Source organism: Clupea harengus, chromosome 12 (genome assembly GCF_900700415.2).
Source record: "Clupea harengus chromosome 12, Ch_v2.0.2, whole genome shotgun sequence".
NCBI lineage: Eukaryota > Metazoa > Chordata > Actinopteri > Clupeiformes > Clupeidae > Clupea > Clupea harengus.
The window spans coordinates 5948069-5968451 of record NC_045163.1 but is presented as its reverse complement, the minus strand read 5'-3'; the positions used below and the strand labels follow the sequence as shown (position 1 = coordinate 5968451).

Sequence of the window (20383 nt, the reverse complement as noted above, 5' to 3'; positions counted from 1 at the left end):
TTGTAGTACACTAGACATCACAAAAACAAACATTATTGCAAAGTTTTTTTCATTTTGTTTATAAAAATTGTGAGTGCAAATTTTGGCAGTCAAGATAAAGGCTTCAGTTTCAGCAACAAATGCAAATAACACATAGTTGGTATTAAATTTACAACAATCAGCCATGAGCTCCTCTTATGCAAAACTGATTAACACTCTTCACTTGATTAAAAATGAGCTAAAATTAACTGAACCACTTATTTGGTTTCATTAGAAGACGTGGCTTAAAAAAAAAGCAAAGTCAGGGAACGCCTTTAATGAAAATAAACTGTACAAGACCAAAGTTTGAGGAAATATCATATCTCCTCTGGTAGAGCTAACCCCCAGATCAATAAATAAAAACTCTAGCTTCTCATACTGGTCTAGACCCTCACACTCACAATAGTGCAGTGTATGATAGTCTACACAGTTTGTCTTGGGCTCTTTTTACACACGCTAACGTTTATTGGGACTTGACTTTCTCCACCAACAGGTGGGTGAGCAGTTCATAGAGCAGGCCAGCCACAAGGATGAGGGCTGTGCTGGAGAGGGGGCCGAATGACAACAGGGCTGCCAGCAGGTAGAGGAGCAGGACTGAAAGCAGTGTGCGGTAGCTCGCCAGTCCGCGCAGACTGAGCCGCGGTCGCGTGTGACTCTCCAGGCTACGCCGCGTGGGTGGGCTGTGGCGTGAGGCCGGGGAGCATCTCAGGTAGTGGCGTCCAACAGAGCCAAGGAAATCCGTCCGCGAACACAGCGCTGCCATGCGGTTACCAAACTGCAGGTTTAAAGAAAACACACGAGGGTAATAGATGAAACCACATCCCAATTCAGTTCTGTTCCATTAAACGATCATCAAATCAGCATATTGATTGGAGACACATTGTAGGGGCTATTACCTATAGCCTGGCTATTGCACAAATCTGTTTTAATACATTTCAGGACCTTTACACAGGACATTTGGTTGTAATACCTACCCTACTGTTTATGAAAGAGGACATCTGGTAGAGGAGGCGAACAAGGAATGCATTCTCATAGCTCCTGATAGGTTGAAGTTCTGGGTCCCCTTGGTATTCAATCTCAAATCTGCGTTGTCCGTTGATGATCTGTAACAGAGGTGGGGGGTTGGAATCACTGTACACAACAGTATTCAACAGTATTCATGGCCACAAAATTATACGACAAGTCATGACGAGTCTGCTGTTAAAAGAAAAGATCAAAGAAAATCCTAAATGGAAGGTAAAGAACCAGGCTCAACGTGGTTGCAAATGGGTCCCTGAGATTCTGTGATTAATACTTCAACAGTTACTGAATCTAGTAAAATCATATGGTTAATAATTAAATATGGCTGAATAATTCTTTTATAAAATGTAAGGGTAGTATCTGGGCCACCTAGTGTTTATATTTCTCAAATTCTAGTTGGTACAAACAATACCAACAATACCATAAAATACTGTTATTTCTAATTAGCCATGGTAAAAATGGGAAGAGCCAGGAGGCAATGATAGCAAATAAAGTTGTGTGTTGAGTAAAGAGTGTTGTGATGAGAAACAAGATTTCCAAAAGGCAAGAGTTGGTTTCAAAAGGTCCTTCATTAAGGCGAGTCACTTGGATGCATGTGTGCAATAAAAAGACGCATTGGATGTGGCAGCATAGATAATCAAGTGTGACTTAGCAGCGAGAGATGCACACAACTTAAAAAAAGGGGAAAGAAACGTGCATGGTGATGACTAAGCTTGATATTCCTTCAGTGGTTCACCTGCATCCTGCCCAGGTCCGTCAGCATGGGGCCACTCTCTCCCACAATGCAGTCGGGCATCTGTTTGGATCCCATGTCGTCTTCTGCTGAAGCCATATTGGCCATAACCTGAGACAGCTGTCCAGCATTCAGCTACAAGATAAAAGAATATGTCATGTACATATTTCTCATTAAGAACAATCAACAGTAATCAAATTCACATACAACAGTACTGTGATCATGTGTTTACGGAGGCCCATTTCGGACTGTGTAAAGGGGCAGAGAACTCAACACAAAGAAATATCAGCTATCACAAGGACTTACTCTGAAGATCTGACACAGGCAGTCCAGCGCCTTGTCCAGGAATTCATGCGTCTTCTTAACGCACTCGCCCATGTCGTCCACCTCGCCCCCGTTGAAGGTGTTGTTGAGCTCCGATGGGCCCATGCCAAACCAGGACAAGAAGGAGTTGTTGGCAGCCACCTCGGCAGAGTGATCTGATATTCTCTTGGCCGTTTGCCGCGCCTGAGCGATGATCTGCACCAGCTTAAGCACCTGATACAGGTAATGAGAAGAAAAGAAAAAAATTGATGAGACAGAGGACAGGAGGTCTTTGTGTTCCAGTGTTCCAGGGTGTGGTCTTCTGACATAGTCATCTCATTCTCTTTTGAAATTCAAAACGTGTGCCATCCATCTATGTCTTAGCTTTCAATTCCTCAGATGAATCTCCTACTGACTTCACTATGCCTCTACTGGGTTCAGTGAGAGCATTCCCAACAGATACATCTCAAGGTGCCAGCCAATGGCCCATCATCCTTCTACCCTTCGTCACTCACCGTGCCCCGCAGCTCATTGCCAAACATCTGCTTGTACTGGCAGTCCTGGCCCTCCAGGCTGTACACGTGGCTCTTCACCTTGAAGACGGTGTCGGTGGTGACGGCCTGGCGGGAGGACAGGAAGCTGCCGCCGTGCGACGGTGTGAGAAAGACCCGGTGCTGCCGGTGGTGGAGCAGCTCCGGCTCCAGGAACAGCTGCTCAGCTGAGGGGGGAGGAGGAAGAGGAGGACAACACTCTGTTTGTACCAGTGAGAGAACCATTTCTGACTCCAAGACTCGGCCACAAAACATGCAGCTTTTTCTGTGTCTTTTGCAGGACTAAACTAAAGGGCAAGGCTAGAGATTAACTAGGTGATGATGCTTGATTCAACACTGCTTCTCATAAGCTGTACTAAATATTTACTGAGCATTGCCTGTAATGGCCAACCACAAGTCTAAAGTCAGTATGAAGTTTAAAGACCACTTAAGAGAGAATTTTATCTCGGGAGTTTCACTTGGACTGAATACATTTGATGTGTGATTACGACATTAATCTTTACAGACCTTGTTGGATCATGTCAGCCAAGTTGGGAGGGGAAAAAACTTTGGCCACCCTGAAGACCATCTGAGCATTCTTGGCGTTGACCAAGTCTGTGCGTACGGCTCGGTTCAGAAAGCCCTGGAAGAGCTTGGTGTACATCAGCAGATTTTCTTGCACAAAGGAGGCCCTGCCAAGGACAGACATGGAGGAGGCCATTACACACCACACTGATGGTTACATGACAGGAGATGCTAATCTGACAGCTAGCATTCACCTTGACCCACAGGTCAATAAACCCACGTCACACACTCAAGATGAGAAATTCAAGATCTTCATCAAAAATATCCAACCGGTAACAAACACTAGGGCTCCAGCACAATCGGTAAGGCTTCTTAGGCAAGCGGGTCCATTAATAATCAAAATAGAAGATCAGCTGCAGGAGTTTGAATATTTGTGGACTGGATTGCTTTGAAGTGCTCGAGTTCAAAACAGCAAATACAGACTTATTCACAAAAGATGGTAGTCAACAAGAGGAAATTAGCACTTCAAAGTCTTTCTACAGGTATAATCTTTGAGAAGCCACAGATCAATCTCTCTCTTCCAAACCTGCATATCCATTCATTCCTGACAGGAACAGATATCAAGACATCAAAAAACTCCTATTTATAAACACACATGACAGAAATAGCCAAACGCTGTCATTTGTATAAACAGCCATTTGATGTGGTTATTTATACATCTGTTATAATATGTGGGTGCCAAGTTAGCTGAAGTACCACTTCTCTGGAACACTTCTGATCAGGCCATCTGCTGGTTGGTTCTTCTCTCCTGGGTACCTCCAGGGCTGGATGTAGCTCAGCCACGTCTCTAATACCTTCAGAGACAGTGAACCCAAATGTTTATTTTACATTAATACATTTCTTCTTCAAAGTACACCACTCTTGATTTACTAGCAGGTCACATGTCCCATATATTGTTATATTTTCAACATATAAGTATTGAATGTTAACATAAAACAATTAAACAAACACGATCAATACAATATACTGAGTAATATGCCTAACATCTAAATGTATGATGAGGTCCTTCCATAAGGATGAGGGAAGACCTACCGCTCTGAAGGAGGCATCTAAAGGCCAGTGCCCAAAGCAATGCTGAAGGAAGACATACAGCTTCTGCTGAACAAACCGCTGGACCACCACCCTGGGAACACAGGGTGAAAAGATGCAGGAATACTCAGGAAATGGCACAAGGTACAACATTGCAATCTGTATGTTGGCTAACAACTGACATTTCATGCATGCATTGGTGTATACAAGACATCTTGACAAAGTCAAATACATTTTAGTTTTCAGAGATAAACACATGCATCGTGAATATTTCAGAATAAACTACTTTTATGGACGAGGCTGTGCTAACTACTGACTAAAGGAGAGTAGTGCCGGTCTTTAGCTGCTCACCTCTTGAACTCCTCCAGAGGGCTGGCGTGGGAGTGAGTGGAGGGAGAGGATGCGATCTGCTCAGGCTTCAGGCTGTTGGAGAAGGCGTGGAGGTGTTTGACCAGCAGCCGCACCACCAGCACGTGCTCCTCCGTGGGGCTGAAGGGCTCCTGCAACCACACACATGATCACGAGAAAGATCAATTTACAGGAGGACAAGTGTAGTCCTTTATCATTATTTTTTGATAGGATTTAACCTGTGTGTTGTCTGCACATGGCAAAAGCAGTGCACATCGAAAAGAAAAAACGAAATAAAAATAAATTGCACAAATGCCCCAAAACAACTCTCCCCAATGTTCAAATAAACAGGCGACCACCATATCAACATAACTCCTCTTCATACAACAGCTAACTACAAGAATTAGCTTTGCAAAACATTGACAGCATTCGCCCTCTCAGTGATACAGTATATCTGTAGCACATGGGTTGGATAATTTGCTGAAGATGCACATTTATCAGAGCAGAGTATCATTTGTGTCTTGGGCATGACCGGTCTTCAAAACCAGTGTAAGCTAAGAAGTTATTTTTGTACTCCACACACGTTTAAACCAATAAACCACATTGGCAGTTTCTAAATTAGATTTTTCACCATCACATCACATGTTTCAACCTTCACATCACCATTAATAAAAGTAAGTGATGTTTAAACTTGGGACTGGCCAATATCAAGTTCAATTCATAACTACAATTGATGGACAGAAAACAGCATGGGCAATTTTGTGGCTCTTTAAAAGCAAAAAAAGAAAGAAAAAAGAAAATAATGGACAAAAGCACTCAGAAAGGGGAAAACAAACCCACAAACATAGCAATACCCATACTGGCAACACTCTGTTTTCTCTACTCTTGCACCATCCACAATCTCTGAAACCTCTTTAGCCAGCAGGGTCAAAAACAAACCCTACATCACTCATGTTACAGCGACAGCACTGTGAGCAAAGCACTCCTCCCGAACCGCTTGTTGGCAAAAACAGTGGAGAGGAATGAAAAGGTTAAAATACTTGGTAGGTGTGGTGGCTCCCAGGGCCCGGCAGGGCAGGGGGTTGGCACAGCATGCTGGACATATTGAGGCGATACTGCAGCAACGCCAACTGAAGGAGCACGCCCATCACAATAACAGGAGGGAGAGGAGGACACAAACACAGAAGGGGTGGAGATAGGGGTAAGGAGGTGGGGAAACGGGTAGGAAGGGGAAGGAGAAATAAAGGAAAAGAGAAGAAAGGAGTGGGGGGAGGAAGAGGACGAGGAGGAGGTTGAACATGAGAATAGAAAAAGGAAAAAAAGGATAGATCGATAATAAGAGTGCAAATCCACAAAAGAAGAGAAAAGAAACATTCAGAACTTAAACAAAAAAAATGTCGGCAAACAAAACACACAACACTTAACAGAGATAACACAAAAACAATCCTGACCACACAAAATGCATTGGAGCTGGTGTGCAATGAAGAAGGCCTCCCCCCTTTATGACTGGTACTTTACAAGACTATTTTGATCAATATTGATAAAGCGTGCAGACATAATCATTCTGCTCAATCTTCGTCTCTTGAGCCAGACTTCTAGGCCATATTTACATTGCACTGGCCAACTTTGTGGCCAAAATCTAAGGCATGGCAATAAGTGAATGTTTAGCGCTGGAATGGCTAAGGCTGATGCCCACTGAAATTACTGCATTTTGTAATTAGAAAGAAATTAATTGTTAATTAGAAATTCAAATGAAAAACATATAGTACTAAATTCTCATTTGTAAAGAGCCTGGAGCTGAAACGGAGCCTGGCACTATGTAGGGGTAATGGTTGTCCACTGCTACCCCCTTATGCCGGTGTTAGTGGTGGTCCACCTTTAAGCAATTTAGGCACAGCGTGTAAGTACTGAATGTTAACTTGAATGTGGTCACGATTCTTAAATTTCTACGGCATTTCAATTCCCTCATATGTGGTTGTGATTGCTAAATATTTTAAGAGTATGTCTTTACTACAGAGCAACATAATACACTGATACTGTGGAGCAGATATTTGCTGCTGTAGGCCATCCTAGCGTTAAAGGCTTATCTATTCTATGTGAACAGTAATGAAAACCAGTTAATGATAGGCCCAAGATCCTAAATATATGTCAAAGACCTACTTTAAGCAGTGGCAGATGTGCTACATATGAATAAAGGGGTTACTGCACCTCACAGTCACCATGGCAACACACCACATCTTCAAGATGCTCAATGGATATCATGACATCGTTTTTCATGTTCACTTAGCGAGAAGCAGGAAAAAAACTAGGACTTGTGCTTGCTGAGAGGGTGCTAGACAAATCGTGACTGATCGAAGCTGGAATGGGGCGGTCAAATGGCAGGAGCTCGTAAGCTGCACAACTCAGAGAGAGTCAGAGGAGAGCCTTCCTCAAGCAGGGGACCACAGCAGACACAGCAGAGCAGAGGAGACACAGAGCAGACCGTGTAGCCACACAGACACAGCATGCATGATCAGAGAGCAGGATGAGAGGACACACACACCAAGGGACAGCGGACCAGCAGATGGATGAGAGACAGACATGGAGACAGAAAGAGCCACAGCGTTACTACCAGATTCACATGCCAAATTGGTGGAGTCCCTTCACTCTGCACTTTGACCCCCAAAAAAATTAAATACAAAATAAAAGCGCCAGCCATCTTCCAAATCAAAGCGCGGTCAGGTGATTCAAAAACATCTTCAGCCAGGAAGTTCCCATGTTTCTAGTTTGGATTGGTTGGCTTGAACATCACTGAAATGAAGCCTAGAGAGGTGTGTGATTCATAGACGCATTGCCCTTTTTGTCAAAACATGACCCCGTTTACTAAAGAAGAGATGGAGGAATTCATTCAAGATATACACAACCAAGACAGACTGCAGATGGCAGTCATATGCGGTCCATTTTACCAAAGAAATTTACAGCAACAAAAAAGGGAGAAGCAAAAAATCAACAGTTCAAGGAATGCGAGCCGACTTTGGTGCACATCAGTGTACAGTGTGTGCGGCTCACACATAGCTCTGCTACGTGTGTAGGTCACACACTGTAGGAGTGTGGGAGAAGGTTCCTCCTACAGGATAGTGTATGCACACCTTAGAAAACAAAGTGTGCTTGGGGAAGAGACATGGCTAAAGGCTCAAGTATGCTTCTGCGGACACGGCTTTGTGCAATGCGGACATGGATGTGTGCATGGGCGTCTCCATAGTATACTAGTCTGCTTTTGCGGAAACATCTCTCAGCACAACAGCTTAATCACAATGTTTGAAATAATATTGCTACTTCGTGTGAATCTACCGCAAAGACTGCTACTTTTTATAGGTCTATGGTTTTCTGCTTGTTCATAACTGTTTACTCCTCTATCTAAATAGCAATAGCTAACTACCTTAAAATAGCAGTGGCAGGGAGCAAACATACTAATGAAAATGTTTTATAGGTCTACAGTTTTCTCTGCCCATATACCCGCAAAATACCATCGCTGGTAATCTGATCAGCTATGATTCGCTGAAGCATGAAATTCTCATTTGATCAGCGGGTCTGTGAGTCAGTTATTTCCTGGGAAGCAAACCTAGTAATGAAAATGTGTGTCTGTACTGCAAGTTGCTTTGGATAAAAGCGTATGCTAAATGAATTAAGAGCGTAAATGGATTTTGTTTTCTCTTGATCCTTGGCCAGTTCTTTATAACTTGTCCACGTGGACGAAAATGTTGGTGTTGCGCGGACCATCCCGGTGACAAAAATTTGCATCATGCGAAGACCTAAACGTAACCACGTCCGCAGGAGTATACTTAAGACTTAAATGGGATACCGAGTATGTTTCTGTAAACTCCATACTTGGTAGGATGTGTTTGCGTGATGTGTGAACTAGTCAGCAGCAGGGCACAGGGGATTGGACGGGAAGCTTGTGCAGAGGTTTAAGGACAGCTTTGGGCGGTAAGGGGCTAGGGGTGTGTCTATGGAGTGTTCAGCCAATCAGCCGTGCGTGGGGCAGTGCAGCAGGCGGGGCAGGACCTGGTGGTGAAGAGTTTGATCATGCGCTTACCTTCACCTGTGGAGACTGCAACTTCTGATATATTTCCAGAGAGTAGTGATGCAACCAAAGCTCTACAAACACCTGCAAATGACACAGCCACAACACACACACCTCTGTTTATCAATACACAGTCAACCAATTGAACCATAATGGAACTACGAATCATGAAAGCAGCTCACCTGCAGAAGCGTCTCTGAACGCCATATTTCCTGGGCGGCTGGGTCAGCATTGACTGAAGGCTGATGGGAAATGTGCCGCTTCAGCAGGCTGGTGCTGTGTGCACCATACCCGACAAACGGAACACTGGGAGACCTAAGGGTTATGGGGAAAACGTCTCAATACACAGTATACACGTTACTTGGCTATTGCTCTAGAAATCACAATAAAGAAAACACGAGGGGGAGAGATGGAGAGATAATTGTAAGCATGCCCAGCGGCTACCTTGGCGCAGGAGGGGACACAGTGCCTCTTGTATCAGAGAACGGTGAAGGTGGCACATTGCCCTCTGTAGGCAGGAAATATTTGAGGTAGGTGTCCACCAGCACAAAGTATGCATTGTCTGTGGTGGTGGCATTCGTAGTAGCGTAGGTCTGTGATAAGGGGAGGACATGAAAATCAGGCGAAAAACAAGTAATTGTCTTGGAAAAGAGTTCAGCAAGATCCAATTGAAACCATTGAATTGGTGAACAGTTTGTAAGGGTTTTGCTAAAGGCTCATATTTAATCAAAATAGTATTTTTTGCTATATTCCTGAACAGAAAAGTGTGTCTACTTACCTTTGGTGAGAGTAAACTTGAAGCAAAATTGAACATGTAGTATTCAAAAGGATCTGGGAAAGGTTAAGGAAATGCAATAGTTTACCTGAAGGGTCTCCAACCTTGTTGGGACCGAGGGCTACCTGAAGGGTAGGAATTTATATGGAGGGCTACTCACTTGAAATATACTATACATGTGTTTTTTTTACCTTTAAATTATGAATATTATGCATTAACAGACTGTGTTTTCAGACTAACATTGAGCCGAGGATGACTTGACTTGTAACCAGAGTCTGTAACTGCTGTAACTTCAGCTCCAACAGCTGTCCACCCATGTTGAGCACGGCCCCGAACTGCACACTGCAGTCAATGGCTTCTCGGTCTACCTGCTTTAGCAAAATTAGTAAGCTATCTGTATGGCAATCTGGCCTAAAAAAAAGTGTGGACACTTCAACTCTGATCCCAGTGTTCGGGAGGCTTTAAGGATACTGAGAGACATACTGAATGTCAGCAGGCCAGACACAGGGAACTGGAGCTTGTTGTGAAAGAGAGGGCTGTCTGGGAGGACGCCTTCTTGGATAGATGCTTTTACAGGGCCCTGCAAGGAACATGAACATGATCAAGCTCAAAGACTGCACTAACTGAGAGAACTATCCTACATATGGTACACATACAAACACAACATAATTATAAGCAGTGGTCATTTCATGAGGACTTACTGGGAGATAACTGATAGGCATTTCATACTTGTACTCCTCTGCTTGTAATTTGTACACCAGCTTCATCATTGGCCCGCTGTAAATGAACATTCAGAGATACATAAATAATCTTAAGTTTAAATGGAAAGAGTTGATGCATTGAGAAGGTATCCTACACAATGATTTTCTACAATGAAATATCCAAAACGAATAGTTTTTCCAGACAATAGCACAGTAATATCATTATGAACCTCGGGTCCAGAAAGTCCATGACAATCCCATGTTCATTGGTGCGGAGCGGCAGAGAGCGCAGGTTCCAGCCAACAATGACGCCATCTAAGCTGCCAAAGATGCTCTCCACCAACCAAGGAAAGATGAGATGCAGCTCCTAAATGGGATCAGACAAATATCCAAGAACATAATACAGCTTAAACAGCCATGTTAAGCATCAGGACATGCTAGAAAGCCCACTCCCATCAATAATAATGTCACAATAGAACTGTTTCACCAGCCGATTTGGAGAAAATAAGACAACTATAACCGTCTGTTTCACTACAGCACATTCACACCAATGTGAAAACGTATAAAAAAAAAAAAAGACACCTAGCTAGATAATGGAACCTTAGACTAGGTTCTGCAATAACTAAACTGAATTTCCTGGCGCACACACACAAGCATATGCATCAACTTGCCAAGGCAGAGGTTAAACCAACAGAATGACTGGTATTGACAACAGCACAGCGTGAGATTGGAGAGCAGACAGTCAGCTTTAAGGCAGTTGAGCCACGCATGAACACACAGAGGCGTCTGCCGACCCTCTCAGCTGTTACTGTCTAGTATTGTTCAAAGGAGGTGGCATTGACATGCCTTGAAATCTGTCATATATCTGCCAGTGATGTACCCGACTGGGTGTTTTATTTAAAGCACGGGATGCAAAGGACGGTTGTGTCGGTAATCCTAGAGGTTTGCATGTGTGACAAAAAATGTCTTACACAGGAATTAAATCTTCAGAATGGTCAAAGGGTAATGTAGAAGAAAAAAAACAATAACTTTGAACTAGGACCAAGTGTTGTAGTGACTAGGATCCACTGCCTATCCACTCAATTCAACATCCATGACCATGATAGGTCCATGAGTCATATCATTTGACCAGAAGGCAATTAGACATGGCATACCTTTGCAGGGTAATCATCTATCACCTTTACCAGTTCTTGGCATCGTTGTAATAAAGGCTTTGTGGTCCAGTCAGCTCTCAAATTGGCCTGTGAAATCAAAGAGACCACGACATTAATATCATGTACACTAAGACATAACATTTTCAGAGAGAAAAAAAACCAACAGGAACAAAAAAAACATACCAGTAAATAACTGGGCTGTTGCAGCACGGGACCGGCCATTGAAACTTAGATGTCAGAAACTCACTCTTGGACACCTGGATGGGCAGAAGGGTCATAGTCTCAAAAAGTCGATTTGGTGAACACAACAATAGTGCAGAGTCTACTGGTACATTAAGCCACACGCCAAGACCGTAAGATGAACTGCAAACTCCATAATACAAACATGACGAATAACATTGCTAAGTTAGCCAGCTACTGTTAATGGCCAACGTCTTTAGCTAGCGGACTAAAAACCTGAGTGACCAAATGAGGTATCCTTCAGCTGTGAGCTAACATAAAACTAATATATAGTACAGAGACATACGAACACACGCTAAATACACATACCTTAAATAAGATACCAAACCTTATCTAGCAGCGGCTGACGTTATTTGCCGGACTAACGTTAGCAAGTGATAACCGATAGCAAGTCTGTTCCAGAACTTGCCTTGGTGGTGTGCTAGCTAGCTAACTCGCCGTCTAGACACAATATCGCTCCCCTATGAAGTAACCCTATGGCCTAACTTAACTTGCCAGCAAGCAGACTGGAGTAAACGCAATAGTAAGGTATGCTAGCTATCCCTACATGTTACTTACACCAGGCTTTGTTGATGGTCAGATGCTTGCTAAATTGCTGCAAGTTGGCTAGCTAACGAAGTTAGTCCCCTGTCTGCTGGCACTACGTCAGGAAGCTCATGTTAACGTTAAGGATCTCAGTATTCTTGTAACTACTCACATGTAAGTTAACCTAATCTGAAATGTAAAACATAAATATTTTATAAATAGGTTACGTTAATAGTTATTGGTCTTACCACAGACGTAGCTTGGCACGATTAATTTAGGAAATAGTTCGATGATCATTTATCACCAAATAGAGTTCCAATGTGCCGCGGTTGCATCCAAAAAAAATGCAAACGTACCGATTGCGTCATTTCCCCTTAAAACTGCAGCATCTGATGTTTGAAACGCCAACACAGCTAACGTTAAGGACAACAAATCCAAATAATTTGTTAGTCGTGTATTTGTCTGGTCGAAGTCACTGAACAGGTACTCTATATTGTTTTAACATGCTCAAGCCTGTATGCATGCATCTTGTTTAATTTGTTTTTCCACACTTAACTCTGAGTGACTTGAGCGGTTTTTACCTGCAACGCCATTTGTGGTAAGTGGGTGGCAGTATTGTCAAGTCTCTGGTTGTCCATATCAGGCAAACACATTTGCTTGAAGTAATCTGACTTTGAGTAGAGGTTTTGCTATTTGGGTGAATAATTCTTAGATCTTAGGCGAGCCTATCAATATGTGTTTGTAGGCTGACCCTAACATTTAATTCTTCTGCTTAGCCTACAACAAGTGCATACAAATAAAACCTTATAAACCCACTTCCTGGGGGCTAAGTTAAAGGAAAAGAAAAGAGATATACTCTTATGTTGTAGGCTACCTCTGTACTTCGTGTGAGAATGGTTAAGAGTGTATCTTGCTCTGAGCTGGTGTGCTCCATCCTGCTTTCACCCTGACAAGCTCCCCTGTTCGAGGAGTAAGCTGATAAAGTCCTCTTCAGAGAACGACCCAATGCTCTACACAACACATTACATCCCCTTTTAATTGAAGTGCATTCATCCCTCTCAAATACCCTTGGAACCCCTCCACTCCTTGGGGAAATTAGACTACATGTCAGAATGATAAATCAATGACTTATTAATAATTCTAATTTCAGCACTTTAGGGCAGTGTGTTATTACAGTCGTATCCCAGGCATTCAACAGTGCGTCACTGTCTCCTTCACCAGGGCACTGAAACAACGCCTGTGAACTGATGTTGTCAGGGCTTAGTCTGTTGCACTTAACGTCATATTAGCACCAGGATTACTACTGACTTTGCTGTTAAATGCCATCATAGAATATTATTGTTTGATTTTTTTTAAACAGGCACATTCAGAGAGAGTTAAGGAGTTGACTCAAATGGTGAGTGTAGTACAGGCACACAATTCCCAGCTAATGACACAGCTAACAGAGAATAAAGAGGAAAAAGGCAAGACACGCTTAGTGAGCTGTGCGTCTGGAGAAGATCAGGTACAGCATGATCTGGAACATAAAAAGGAACTCTTTCAAGCTCAGATGAATGAGAAAGAAGGGGAATCGGGGAAAATAATTGAGCAACAGAGGTCTCTTCATAGGGAAAAGCTAGTGGAACTCCAGGATCAGCCGTGCCAACAGGAGCAGCATCTCCAGCAGACTGCACAGGAGCTCGAGCCGCTTTGCAAGGATGCTCAGCAGAGCTCTCTCATGGACATGGAGTTGGCAGACTATGAGCGCCTTGTAAAAGAGCTTAACATCCAGATATCAGAGAAAGACACTCAGATTGAGGATCTGAAAAAGCAGCTACTGACCCAGAAAAATAAAGTTCTGGAGGGCGAGGCCCAGTATTTATTGGAGAATGGCCTGACTAAACTGGTCCACAGTGGTTTTACACCTCATAAAAAAGAGGTCCAGTTGGCATGGACTAATGCGTTGTCCCACGCTCCAGATGTGGGGATAAGTTGTGTGGTGTTATTGCTTGCCTGTTTAACTATTTTATCTCCTCTCCGGTCTCCTCCCCTGTCCCTCTTAGACTGCTTTTCCAGGCCCACTGGGATTGCTGAGGGGAAAATAGGTTGTGTGACTGGTGAGCTGGATGAATGGTGAGCGTGTGAGTGAATAGGTGAATAGGGGGATAGGTGAATAGGTGAATAGGTGAATAAGGAAATAGGGGAAGAAGATGGTTTAGGTGAATGGGGGTTTTGGATGGTGCAGAATCCCACTTAGGTGGGCTTCTGTCTTAAGGGGGGGGATGTTACGACCCTGGCGGGTCTAGGCCCCGCCCCATGAGATTTGCATGCCTGTTCTCTATCTGTCGTTACAACAGGTAATTGGATCCAGGTGTATGGGTGATTGGCTGGGCTACAAAAGCCCTGCTCAGATGGAAGTCGGGAGAGCGTTGGATTGGTCGTTGGATTTTGGTTATCGTTGGTTTTGGATAGTGAATTGGATTTGGGATTGTCGTTGTTGTTGGTTTTGGATTATCGTCGTCGTTTGTTAATATTACCAGTTAATTGACTTTACAGTACATCTTTTGTTTCTCTCCACAACACTGATCTTCACCACACGTTTGCTATAATTATTAGATAACTATATAAACTTGTAAAATCATTAATAAATATATTATTGTTATTATCATTATCCTAAATTCTGCGTGGCCTCCCCTTCTTGTTTCGTGCCTTGAGCTGGCTCGTAACACACATGCAGTGAAATACTGGTGCATGTTTATCTGAATATAAAAAGTTTTTGAAGAGCTACATCCAACGCTGTCATATAAAATCATTTTTTTTGTATTCTGATGACATCACATTTAGGCATGCTTTCCTTATTTTGAATTTGGTCCCTTTTTGTGGACCATATATGGTTTCTAAGACATTAGTTTAGGGGATAATTACAATCATTACAAGTGAAAGATGGAAATAAACACACTCAGTTGTGGGTGGGCCACTTCACTTCTTTGTTCCCTTGTCATTGAAAAAGTAGGGCAGTGCTGGTAAATTATTTTTTTTGGCAGTAGAGAGGGACAGACATTCAGAGCAAGGTGAGCAACTAGCCTGTATCACAAGGGAAATCTGCCAAGATAGCTCAGCTTCAAATTGTCTGCAGCCAATGTCCTTCTTTTCCAACAAGTTAATGAAATCAAACAAACTGCATGGAAGTCAGTTATTTCAAATAAAACAGAAAATGCTAAACCGGTAATGTCAGCTAAGCAAGATCTCACAGTGAATCCAAAAGAAACCTGTAGTAGTATAGAAAGAAGCAAAAGATTATTCAAGCACATATGTTTTCTGTTGGATATTAATACATAAGCAAATCTCTTTTACCTGTAGTACTAATGAGGTGAATTAACACAAACTACCAGTCTGTTTTTGAGTTATCTCTGGTGGAAGACAATTTTGCTTTTATTTTACCTCTCCTACCTAAAGGTTGGATCAAATCATTGTAGTATTTTAGAGGACATGTGGGTTGATTCTCCCTTTTAATCATGAGACATATTGCAAGGTCTCCGGTGCATGAAGGGAAATAATGAAACCACAGTCGCAGGGTATGTCGTTATGAAGGTTTCCATGGCCTATTGCTATTCGTTTCAAGTTTGAGTCATCAAAACCAATCCTTTGGAGTAATAGAGTCTGTTGTCTCTACTCTGTAGTTCACATCAAACCCCGAACTTTGAGTGCAATGGCTTTGAACTTTAGATTTCTTTTACCGAATGTGCATTGAAATCCGCCTCTTCCGTACAGTGGCAGATCTAGGCATGGGCGACATGGGCAGCCACCTTGGGCAGTATCTTGTTGGGGGAAAACAACGGGCGGGCGGGCTCAGTGGTGGGGCAGAATCTGGACTCACTGGGGACTGTGGTGGAGAGACGGATGCGGAGCAAGCTCTTGGCCATCATGGGCAATGTTAACCACCCCCTCCACCATATCCTGGCAGGACAGTCCAGCAGCCTCCATAGCGGGCGGCTCAACACGCTACGTTCACGGACTGAGCGACACAGGAGGTCCTTTGTCCCAGCTGCCATAAAACTATAACTATATGACTACACTGTTTTGCACTATACATTCTACATCCTACACTGTACATAACTGTATTGTATTGTTTGTATTGTATTGTTTGTAATTATTGTAAATATGAGAGAGCTGTAAGACACCAGAATTTCCCCACGGGATTAATAAAGTATTTATCTATCTATCTATCTATCTATCTAACAACGCTGAAGAGGGAGTTTGCTCAGGGCGCCAGACAAGCTAGAACTGGCACCCTTCCTGTGAAACAGCTGGGCCCTACACTTATTTTTATCCTCTGCATCCCATAGTGCATGAGTTTTATATCTGTGCATGCTGTAAATCAAATCGACCGGCAGGATAATATTGATTTACAACACTATTTACATACAATTATTTTCAGTTTGCTTCCTATTGACAGGGCATAATAAGATTAACCCTTTCAGGGTACAGTCATGAGTTACTACAGGCTGCTGTCTCTACTGACCTTGCCTCTGCCAAGCATAAAACTTTTACATCAATATTCATCAGTATGTGTGGAAACCTAGCCGATGTGTCGGCTTCACGCCAACAGATAAATGTCCAATTAATTAATTAATTAATTAATATTGATCCCAATAATACTAAATCTACCTTGCCCTCCAAAGTGCATTTGAGATTCAAAGAGGAGGGACACACTTGATAACATTTCTTCATATCAGTGATGTAAAGGAAAGAAAAAGGAATTAATCACCAATCAATACATTAATTAATGCGTGATTTTAGAAATACTAACAAAATTATTATCTAACCATACAATCCCACAATGGACATACCAAAAAGACTCTGCACACCATTCATTAGTCAGTAAAAGAGATTCAACGACTGCACCAAGTACCAGTGCCCTGGCCTTCAGGCACTGTCTACCCTGAACAGTGAAGCACTAGCATGGCTCGTGGACACAAGCTTAGTTATCTAACAGTATGAAATGTATTTTGAGACATACGAATATATATATATAGTAAAAGAGATTGTCTTTGGATCGTTGTCATTTATTACTATTGATAGAATTCTCACCGTCGATGACTGCCATTATTATTATTGTTGTTATTAAGAAAGTTTGGTTTCATTGAATACATATTTTTTTGTGTCCTTAGCTGCCCCTATACTATCCAAAGATTTGTACTTCATGGCCAAGCTATAGGTATGGCTCTTTAATGAGATAGGGAGATATAACACTTGAAATGAATCATTCATTGTGAGGCCCCCGACTACTGTAATCAAAGCTACCTTGGTCTTGATCCTTATTACATTTAATGTTTGCCTTGGAGTTAAATGCAGTCTGAATATGAAATAAAGCCAAAGGGGTCAGACTGCAGCAATTTCAGTGATTAGATGTCAGGAAGGATTAGTCACCTCTGGGCAGAGGGAACTGAGATCACCAACATATATGTCTGTGTACCTCAAAATATATGATTATGTTTGATATAGTATGTGTATTATCAATAATTAGAATGAGCAGTACCGGCACAATTTTCACACTCAAATTTATGATTATTAAAAAAAATATATTGTTACCAGAAGACTGGAACACACTAGAACATAATCTAATATCTATTATAAATGTAATATTGAATTTGCATATTTTTAACATAAATAGGGGTTATTTGAAATATAGGCCAAAATTACATCAAACTGGTTGAACTTATTTAAAAGAGGAATTACCTCAGATATGCATCAAACTTAGCCTCGGCCCACCAACAGCATGTCCAGAGCCTACCAACAGCATGTCCAGATACAAATTGAACATCATAATGACTCATATAGTTGGACGATCATTGTTAACATCACCACTAAAGTTTTCTGTCAAACAATGTCCACTCCAACACATGGAGAATATGCTATAAACATTCCACATATAGGCTGTGATGAAACAACCTACAAAAATGGTGTTACTTAGATGATGTGAACACAAGGAAAAGTAATAAACCCCATAAATATTGTATACAAATATTTATACCTTTGGCAAGAAACTACATTTGTTTCAGATGTCCACTCCAACACAGAGTACACGAAGCTACAATATATGAAGGGCCCTCTGCAGGCTATTGATATGAAATTGTGTTTGTACCAAGTGATTATGTATGATTAGCACCTTTGCAGAGGTCATAGAATATCTCCACAACACATTTACTATGCAACCAGTTTACTGACATAAAAATGTACTGTATAAAGTATTTGAGACAAAAGAAGTGAACGTTTTACAACATTTAAAGTATACCTTTTATCCGTGTTGTGTTCAGACAAACGAACATTAAAATCCCAATTTATTTCCCCCAATTTAATAACCTCTTTTGACCAATTACCATGAGCCAAGTTTTTACCCTTTACCAGATATATATTAAATGAAAAAAAAAACCACAAACAATGAAATTTCAAGAATATTTCATTTTGAGCCTTCTGAAACAAACTGCTTCCACCTCTAGTCAAGTCTCTAGTCTTCCTCAACTTCTAGTCATGGGGAAGGTTTTGTTTCTATGGAGTTGAATGATGAATCAAGAAGAACGTGTAAGGATGTACAATTAGTCATTTATTCAGCTGTATCCTGAAACTGACCTAACCTGCGAACCGTAGTCTTCTCAAGCATACAAACAGTCATAATAGTCATGCACTAATAGCAGAATGCATACCAACTGAACACTCTCATAAGTTATGACTCATAACCCACACATACATTAATAATTCTCTCTCTCTCTCTCTCTCTCACTCACACACACACACACAAACACACACACACACACACACACACACACACACACACACACACACACACACACACTGCATCTGCAAGATATGCTGTGCTTTGTACATAATTGTGCAAACAGCATGGTAGCAGATTGCAGAGGATATTACACCGTCATTTCTCAATATTGAGCACAGTACAATAGATATTCTCTGTTTACCTCTTATGGACATTTTCTGTATGCTTATTTAAACAGGGAACAAGGTTATCAGTTTAAGAGAGGTCTCAGATTTAGCTCTGATTCACTTAATGAAGAAGAGAGGTCTTTCATGAAAAGAAGCTGTTCAGTGAACTAAACCCGTAGCTCCCATGAAGCGCATGGCTGTCCTTCCCCTTGTATACTATAAGATCTGCCTCTTCAGCTGAGGGCTGTTATCTCCACAAGACAAAGCCAATGTTCCAACATGCTCAGCAGGCTGTAGCACTGGAGGATGCCCTCAGTGAAGCTAGAGATGCACATGTTGGGCAGTCCAGTTCTTCCAGTTTGGACTTCCTTGCAGCTGACCTCCTGCAACTGACCTGCTTTCCACGATGTATTCGACCAGGACATGGGGGCCTGATTGTGTACTGGTTAGTTTAACACCCGATATAATGGTCAGGGGGTGTAGGGTCCACACTCTAAGGGCACCTGGCTTAAATTGAATTCACATTGAATAGTATTTTCCTCAGTGTTCTTTTGAATGTGTGATTCATATCTCTCACAGGTTGTACGAAGTAAGGCAGGTGCAGATATCAACAGGGTAGGATATTTTTAAAGATATTTTATTGTCCTGTCTAATAAGGCAATAGACTTAAGTCTTTAATTATAGTAATGTGTAACATCGACCAGAGTATCAAGATTGTGTATTCAATGCAAATATCCATAGACTGAAAAATGTGTGGCTTATAACCATTTCATATCAAGACTGTTCATCCTGTCTTTTTATGACTTTATGACTGTACCCTTAAGATGTAATTACACTGTAGGGAAGGAGGCATACATTAGCACTCCCACCATGAGTGTTATATAAGAAGCATAGAGTAGAGATAATTGTTCCTTCCTCTAAGAACTAGTGATATTTTTTATTTATAAATACATCACGTCGTCACCATACAAACCCTACAAAATTCAGGTACCTGAACTGCTCACCAGAAGCAAAGTCATGTTTTGTTAAAATATGCAACACCTAGGGACCAGTTTGGGGGCTGGATAACATGGCAGCGAGCGGTAAGGGTGTGATCAAAGGCACTAAGTGAGCAGAGCCAGGCCAAAGTTAATTAGTGAGATGGTTGGTTAAAGCCGACCAACAACACTGGCGAGTGTCACACGAGATTACAATGGAAAAAGATGGCAATATCTCCATGGGTTCTGGACAGTTGTATAAAAGGAATAAATCGTACTGCTTCTTCTGTTGTTCCAAAAAATGTTATTTGTTGAAACATAATTGTAGCTTGCCAGACCTGTTTTAAAATGCCCAACCACATCCCTTCAAACTTACTGTTATATTGTTAATCAGGGTAGCCTATGTGATTTTGAGCCTGTATAAAGTTCTGTATTTGTTTTCTTGTCTATCCTATGATGAA

General features: G+C 41.9%; 1 protein-coding gene across 4 annotated transcripts; it reads right to left on the bottom strand.

The window, feature by feature from the left end:
* Positions 1 to 48: 48 nt before the first annotated feature.
* On the bottom strand, positions 49 to 12547 carry smpd4 (sphingomyelin phosphodiesterase 4). 4 transcript variants are annotated; one of them, XM_031577815.2, is made up of 20 exons: positions 12273 to 12547; positions 11443 to 11516; positions 11260 to 11346; positions 10336 to 10472; positions 10106 to 10181; positions 9876 to 9984; positions 9408 to 9460; positions 9074 to 9222; positions 8812 to 8944; positions 8642 to 8713; positions 5607 to 5696; positions 4570 to 4718; positions 4222 to 4312; positions 3886 to 3983; positions 3133 to 3296; positions 2590 to 2792; positions 2078 to 2308; positions 1775 to 1906; positions 993 to 1121; positions 49 to 793 (listed from the first exon to the last, which is right to left on the bottom strand). In XM_031577815.2, exons 2-20 carry the CDS (start codon positions 11479 to 11481, stop codon positions 482 to 484), a joined length of 2454 nt encoding a protein of 817 aa, XP_031433675.1. In that variant the 5' UTR covers positions 11482 to 11516; positions 12273 to 12547; the 3' UTR covers positions 49 to 481. The 4 variants fall into 4 exon arrangements, with proteins under 4 accessions (XP_031433675.1, XP_031433676.1, XP_031433677.1 ...); XM_031577816.2 differs by lacking the exon at positions 12273 to 12547 and adding an exon at positions 12058 to 12178; XM_031577817.2 differs by lacking the exon at positions 12273 to 12547 and adding an exon at positions 11809 to 12051.
* Positions 12548 to 20383: the final 7836 nt, after the last annotated feature.

Bases quoted from the DNA above. Each gene is read 5' to 3' on its own strand.
- smpd4 (XM_031577815.2), bottom strand. From the start codon at position 11,481: ATGGCCGGTCCCGTGCTGCAACAGCCCAGTTATTTACTG. The intron at 9,461-9,875 runs GTATCCTTAAAG...AACCTTTCCCAG, and splicing joins GACATTCAGTATGTCTCTCA to ATCCTTTTGAATACTACATG. The intron at 2,793-3,132 runs GTCTGTAAAGAT...CTCCCCCCTCAG, and splicing joins GGCTGACATGATCCAACAAG to CTGAGCAGCTGTTCCTGGAG.